This window comes from Electrona antarctica (assembly GCF_951216825.1).
Source record: "Electrona antarctica genome assembly, chromosome: 10".
In the NCBI taxonomy this organism is placed as follows: Eukaryota; Metazoa; Chordata; class Actinopteri; order Myctophiformes; family Myctophidae; genus Electrona; species Electrona antarctica.
Window position 1 is genome coordinate 39,372,911 of NC_136791.1, and position 7,862 is coordinate 39,380,772.

General features: G+C 41.5%; 1 protein-coding gene across 1 annotated transcript; it reads right to left on the minus strand.

Moving 5' to 3' along the window:
• Positions 1-677: 677 nt before the first annotated feature.
• On the minus strand, positions 678-7,862 carry cnrip1b (cannabinoid receptor interacting protein 1b). Its single transcript, XM_079512002.1, has 4 exons — positions 7,509-7,862; positions 5,778-5,922; positions 1,313-2,079; positions 678-1,245 (listed from the first exon to the last, which is right to left on the minus strand). The coding sequence occupies exons 1-3, from the start codon at positions 7,685-7,687 to the stop codon at positions 1,915-1,917; spliced, it is 489 nt and encodes a 162-aa protein (XP_079368128.1). The 5' UTR covers positions 7,688-7,862; the 3' UTR covers positions 678-1,245; positions 1,313-1,914.

Below are 7,862 nucleotides of genomic sequence, written 5' to 3' on the forward strand. Positions count from 1 at the left end.
ACTGACAAATAAAGTGTATATCTATGTTCTGAGGGTTTGATCATTTGATTTGTGATTACAGCATTTTTAATGTACCTTAATTAGGGCTAAGCCTACTCCTAAATATGCAAATTAGTGGTAACCATTACAGAAAACGGAATAGTATTCAAAGGGGTCCACACAGCACAAACTCCCCTTATTTTCTTTTTCTTTTCTACTTATCTGTATATTTGGCATCCCTAGCACATCTAAAATACAAATGTACAAGTCCTGGGTATCCATCTGGTGACCCAATAGACAGGTGGGAATTCTGCCTTCTATAAGAAGGTAGAGGCATTTGGGGGTAAACGTGTGATTTGTCTTATTGCTTGGCTCCATCATATTGCTCCTTGCAGCTATATTTCATAATATCAGCCGATAATATCGTGGGGGGTTCAATATTATCGGACATCTCTAATCTGATATTCTTCTTTTTTTTTAAAGGTACATTTTGCAGATATTTAACCTGAATCATATTGTTCTATTTGTGAGGAATCTGACAAAACATGTTGAGAGCTTGCTTTCTTGGCGCCGGAAATTTGCAGCCACAGCTAGGTTTCCAATGGTGAAGTTTCCTTTTTATCTCTATGATAACAAGACACATGAAATGTAGGTTGTTTTGGAAATTCAAATATTTATATTCAAAAATATGGGTTTAAGGTAGAATGGCAATATTCAGACAGTCAAATTCACCAAAATGACAAAACGTTTTTTATTTAAGTGAATATGAATAAACATGTACACCACAAGACTATAATTATTTAAGACTTCACTCCAAAATGCTACAGTATCTGGCAGTTTCAGCATTCAACACAATAGATATTTTCCAAAACACACAAAATGTTAGAAAAGTTCACTCATAACTTTAAAAAACAAGCTACAAAAACACTATAGTATGATGATCCACAACGCAATGGATCAAATTGCCCTCTGAACATCTCCTTTTCAGCTTTACTGTTAATTGATTGTTAGATTGATTGATTGGTTGAATACTTTATTAACAGTTTGCAAAAAGGTACAGTTATACAATAATGCTAAAAAGATAACACAAAAATCCCTGAGGGCTGTACCATTTGACATAATTTGAAAAAACACTGCTACTTTTGTGAGTCAACATCTTAGTTTCCACATCGTAAAATCCTGAGTTAATTAACACTGTGAACAAATGGACCCGTATGTGTCCATTTTATTGCATTTGTACACCAACAAAACATTCACAAACACATTCTACCACACACACACACACACACACACACACACACACACACACACACACACACACACACACACACACACACACACACAAATACAAATACACTTTCACCTGAGGTTCAATAGAGCACCGAAGTTTGACGTAATTTGCGCATCCTACCTGGGTCATCTTTTTTGCCCCATTCTGAATTCCCATAGACTTGTTTAATATCACGTAACATAAGAACTGATGATCCCAGTGGTTTGACTCATATGGGTATGAAGCATTAACAGTGAAGAGTTGAGATGAAGATAATTATCCATAATGTATAAATTATGGATAAGGGGTCAGGACAAATAGGCCTTTTTGGGGAGGGGTCAGAATAAATTATGGACTTAAATGGTCCTTCGTATCAACTCTTAAAGAAATCACTAATGTTACCGCCACCAAATTAATTACATTTGACTATCGTAAATTATACAGAGCCAACATTATTGCCGGGACAGTTTATTTTTATTTTTATTTTTATTCTTATATGAGACGATTCTAAGATGATCAATGTTATTTTCCATAGAGGAAATACTTGTGTGACCCAGAGGATGAGCGAGTGACGTCAGGACTGTAATGTATTTATAATAAATGCAGTTTGATGACTGAGTCAGAAGGGTACTTTTTCATAGCGTAGCATATCTCTTCCTTGCTCATCAGACAAACAGCTCCTTGTTGACCCACATGAGGGTACGAGTGTCATTGGGCTTGCATTCATACTCAATGCTGTTGAACTTGTTCCCCCCTTGACAGTGGTCCCTCTTGTTGTAGTTGTAATATTTCACCTGCCACACTGTCTCAAACAGGCCCACTTCTGTGAACTGAAGAGAGAAACATACAGTTATACACAGTTAATGCATAGAGACATAAACATAGGCCTACATTCACAAAATGGAATGTTATTGCAACCTTATGCTCCAGAATGAAGAGGATTAAGATACAGTACATTCATGGGCTCAGACATGATTCTGCACACACGCACACGCACACACAGACACACACACACACACACACACACACACACGAGGTCCAGTGTTACACGAGGAGAGAGACAGAGCGAATGTCTAGAATGTCCAGAATGAAGAGGATTAAGATACAGTACATTCATGGGCTCAGACATGATTCTGCGCACACACACACACACACACACACACACACACACACACACACACACACACACACACACACACACACACACACACACACACACGAGGAGAGAAACAGAGCGAATGTCTACTTGTAATCATAGTTGACAGTCATATTAATTGACTAAATTAAAGTGATTACCAAATGCTATTTTCTTGTTGTCTTAAGAGTATGGATTCAAACTAATTATTGCCTGGCATTCATCGTTGCCTTCAACATTCAATCCCCCCCCCCCCCCCCCCTCCCTCCTCTCTCTCTCTCTCTCTCTCTCTCTCTCTCAAACACAGAGCACGCCAGGCTGAAAGTGATTTAAAGGGGGAATATGCAGAGGACAGATTGGTAAATACACACAAATTCACAAACACACTCATGCAAACAGACATACACACAATCCCAGCACAGTAGATCAGTGCATGGTTATTGATTAACAATGTCAAATGGGGCCACCCAAGTGTCGTTAGTAATTGTGCACAGTTGTGGCCTAAATTCCTCATTATAGATTGTGTTGTACAGTGCCCCTAGATTCATGGCAAATCTCATATTAACCTTCAGTGCCACCTGGTGGACACCAGTTTTGGTCCTCGGTGCCACCGAAGCCCATTATAAAGAAAACTAGAAAAAGTGCCCTTCTGGGCACAGGTCTCCACCAGGAGGATAGGACTGTGTGAGATGTTTGGCAAAATGTTTAGGAGTAATATAAATAAGTAATATGTTTGCCTTTGATGGCAATTGGATGATTTGAGGCATTTTGTTCCAAAAATGTGTTTTGCAAAAATCAACCTGTTGGTGGCGCTATAACAGGCCAATGTGAAAAGGGTGGGATATATTCCTCAGCCTAGTAAGAAAATGTGTGAAAGATTTGACGTAAATTGCATGCTGCGTTCATGATTTGAGGCTTTTGTTCAAAACGGGGCAATCTTGCAAACTGTGAAAGCCAATTATAGCCAATTAGGATGGAATATGAAATATCGGACAGATCCGACTTGAGCACATGACCATAGAGATACTGTGTAACGAATTTTGAGATTTTTGGACAGAATCTGGAGGAGTAATATCCAAAAATGTGTTTTACAAAATTCGGCCTCCTGGTGGCGCTATAAAAGGCAGATGTGGAAAATGCAGGTCAAAGGTTTTTCCTTGGCCTCTAGGGAGTGTGCATGCAACGTTTCACGCAGATCGGTGCAGTTTTAGGTAAACAATGTGAAAAGCTGCCTCATGGTGGCGCTATAACAGGCCGTTATGGAAATTGCGGGGCAGAGGTTCATCGTTGGCATCCAGGGAGTGTGTGTGCAAAGTTTGGCATCGACCGGGTTAACGGTGCCGGAGATTAGCTGGTAACGGACGGACGGAAGGACGGAAGGACGGACGGACGGACGGACGGACGGACGGACACACACACACACACACACGGACGGAGTGCAAAACATACTCTCTCCCCATGCCTTCGGCCTGGTGGAGACAATAAAGAAAATGTAATTCTATTGTGCATGTCATGTGCATGTCATCACCTGCACACCAGATTAGAGGAATTTTCAAAATATGGATAAAAATAAATAAAAAACGTCCCTGGCAATCAGTGCATAATTAGATTCAGCTCGTCTTAACGTCCCTAGCATTTAAACAGTTAATTAAGTCAAACATCTGACCAGACAGTAGATAACTACTGTAACTCATCACCTTGTTACGACCTGCGATTGAGAATGTTTAGAATGAAACGTACTGTTGATGTGGACCCCAAATAAACCCAGCTACTGTCATAAGAGTAGCAGATCTAGCAGATGTTTAGATCTGGGGTATAGCTGTACTTGACTGGGCTGAGAGGTTTTTGGACATTTCCTCTTTTATTTATAATACCCAGGAAAGAGACCCAGTAACCCAGTAAAGGCAGGAGAGAGGGGATGACAAGCATTTAGGGACTTTGATCACATTTGAACCCAGGCGAGCTGCAGGAAGGACTATAGCCTTATCTGGTATGCAGTGGTAAAGGTACTCGCCTGTTTTACTTAAGTAAAGGTATAAATACTGTAATATATAAGTACTATATAAGTACTCCGTTATAAGTAAAAGTCCAGAATTCAAAATGTACTTAAAGTACCAAAAGTAAAAGTACTCAATATGCAGAATGTCTCATTTCAAGTTTTAAAATGTCTAAAAATCTTCTGAAAATAGCAGATTTACAAGCTTGTAGATCGGCTATTTCCAAATGGCTGAAATGTATATAGCGCTGAAGTGGTTACTACATGTTTTGTAATTATAATCAAAATCTACAAAGTAACTAGTTTCAAATAAATGTATTGGAGTAAAAGTACAATATTTGTCTCTGAGATGTAGTGGAGTAGAAGTAAAGTACTGGAAATTGGCAACACTCAAGTAAAAAAATGTTTTTTTTATCCCACGATTTTTGCAACCCATTTTTTCACCCAGTGTCAATTATCTAATGTATTCCTGGGCGCTACACTTCATCTGCCAACCTGGGGGGGCAGCGGACTGACCTCATGCTTCCTTCTATGCATGAGGAGTCCAAGCTGCTTCTTTTCACCTGACAGGGGGGAGTTTCCCCGGCCGGACGTAGCGCGTGGAAGGAACACGTTATTCCGACCAGTTCCTTTCCCCTCCATCAGGAGCCCCCGCTGGCCAGGGGGAGGTAGGACACGGGGAGAACATGCAAACTCCACACAGAAAGGCCCTTTCGCCAACCCCGCCTCGGGTATGGGCACTGATGACGCGGAGGAGAGAACACTCCCCCAGCGCCCACAGCGGGAATCGAACCCAGGACCTTCTAGCTGTGAGGCGACAGCACTACCGACTGTGCCAAAGTGCAAATAACTCAAAATTGTAGGACTTAAGTACAGTAGGCTACCCAAGAAAATGTACACAGTTACTTTCCACCACTGCTTGTATGCATTCTTACCAGGTGAGCCAGCCCAGGATCCATGAGGCAATATTTTAAACATGTTGCACAGAATCGTAATTCAGTTTCCTGACCATTTTCTAAATAAGTCCTTCCTTTCATCTGCTGTCTCTGCCTGTGTGTTTTAATGTGATTCTCAGTCCAACTCGTCATACATCCACTGTGACTTTAAAATAGCGAACTCCCATATGTGCAACATCATTGTGAAGTACAATCATAACATTGTTAGATTTAAACACTGCGTACGTGAGCGAGCGAGCGAGCGTGTACGTGAGTTGGGGGGTGTCTCAGCTTATGTCTGATGTAAGGATAACATCATGGATAAAAGGTTGCAGGGATCCACATCTAAATAAACAAAAACATCTAAACATTCCCAGGACCAGAGTGGGGAACTAAGCACGTAGAATAAAACACTTTAAACAGAGTATATTCTCACGCAGAGCCAAGTTCATGTTCAATCACCTCTATGGTGATTTGGACAGGTTGTCTCTCCCCACTTTTGGTGCGTTCGACTCCTTCGGTCTCATACAGGCCAGTGTACACAACGGACTGGGGGTCTTTGGACAGTTGCTCCAGGGGGAACGTCACCGCTCCCACACTCATGGACCTATATGTGGACAGCACAGAGGGAAACGTGGCACTGTTAGATTGTCACATTAAAAATCATGTTTAAATGGACTGTAAAACTTGATACCCTATAGTTCGTAAAACATGACATGAACGAATGGCGATGGAGCCTGTAGGCATACATTGTTGTGCATAGAGTAGGCCTACCGAGGCTAAACTGTCGCGTGCATCAAATAAATTGTGTTTTAGAGAACAGACAGCGGTGCAAGAAGTGGTGGTTAGCTCTATCTTGCACCTGCTCCTGATAGCAGAACAAGGGACGTGATCCATAAGAAAGCTGACCGGTCTGACCGGTCTGACCGGTCTGAGAAACCTGTGGACTGGAGCGCAATAACTTTGAGAAGAGTGCATGGTTTGCATTTGATTATGACATTTAACATCCTGACCTAAGTTATGAACAGAACATAGATCTAATCTAGACCTGATACATGTATGATGAAGATCACTTATGTGTGAAGCACACAGATATCTATTTGTTATTGACCTATATAGACAAAATGTCAGATGATTGATAAATAATGTTATTGAATATTGAGGGATAAGGAAGTCACCAGAAGCCATAATAAAACTTGTGGACTTTGAGGTATTGGGGCAGTTGGATATTTAACCCTGATAGATTTGTTGTGTTATATATTTCCATCTATTCTATGTCATTAAGACATGCGAATCCCTTGACTCCTTCAAAACCGCTCTCAAAGGGCACCTACGGACGGCTGCAATTCGAAACTGGCCCCCGTAAAATCGGAATCCCCCCCCCCCCCCCACCCCTTTTTCCCCTCCTTTTTACCTCCTTTATGATGAATTCCTGTTCTGTTCTTTGGCTATATAGAAGTGTCTATTTGTACGTCTCTAAATGTTTTGATGAATTGAACAAGGTGGACCCTCTTGTAAACAAGTTTAATGCTTTATTGGGTCGTCCACTCACAGTTAACAGTCTTTGTATTGAGTTGTGCTTGAAATGTACTGTAATTCTGCAAACCGTTAATAAATATTTCAATCAATCAATCAAAGTCAAGTGTTATAACCAAGACATGAGGATCGAGGGAGATCTATAGCCAGTAGCCACACCCGTTTATCTCTCTCTCTCTATCTCTCTCTCTCCCTCCCTCTCTCTCTCTCTCTCTCTCTCTCTGTCTCTCCCTCCCTCCCTCTCTTTCTCTCTCTCTCTCTCTCTGTCTCTCCCTCCCTCTCTCTCTCTCTCTCTCTCTCTCTCTCTCTCTCTCTTCTCTATCTCTCTCTCTCACCCTCTCTCTAATCACCGTGGATTTGACACACAGCCAGCAGGGGTGTTTATAATCTGGATAGGCCTTCTGTCGCGTTCAGTCATGTCTGACTGATGTCGACCACTGATCATGACAGAGCAGCGAAACTATGTTGGAGGCTATATTAGGGTGCGTTAGCGTTTATGTAAGATAAACAACAGCAGCATATGGCCTATTAAAACTTTGTAAAGGACATTTTTCGAGTTCAAATTATTACCCTGATTGAGAAGAGTTTTAAAAAAAAGCATTGTAAAGAGATAGTGACAATCCACAGACATCTGAGAGGGGAAATCAGTCTACATACGTGGCTTCAGCCGCGCCGGGCTTCACGACCACTTCGATTTTGTACTTGGAGCCCGTCAACAGCTTTATTGTCCGCGTTAGGCCAAATCTCGCTCCATCCGACTTGAAATACACGGCGCTGTTTTGGGGCACCATCTTCATTGAAATCCCAATTTTAACAACCTGAAGACCGTCGGCCATTCTTTTTGATTGGTCTAGAGATGTTTCTGTAATGATTCCCCTCAGACCCTCAAAATAGAGCAGGACGCAGGTGTGAATCAATGTCGCCTGATGATCACACAGATCCACCAATATGAAATGTCATGAGGAGAGAGCGCAGACAATATAGGATATAGACACATAGCCGGAGAGGACA

What these genes read in the sequence shown, in the direction of transcription:
- cnrip1b (XM_079512002.1), bottom strand. Translation starts at nt 7,687, where the DNA reads ATGGCCGACGGTCTTCAGGTTGTTAAAATTGGGATTTCAATGAAGATG. An exon ending in CCCGGCGCGGCTGAAGCCAC is followed by an intron (nt 5,923 to 7,508) that starts GTATGTAGACTG and finishes GTCCACATATAG; the next exon opens with GTCCATGAGTGTGGGAGCGG. An exon ending in CTGTCCAAATCACCATAGAG is followed by an intron (nt 2,080 to 5,777) that starts GTGATTGAACAT and finishes TTCTCTCTTCAG; the next exon opens with TTCACAGAAGTGGGCCTGTT.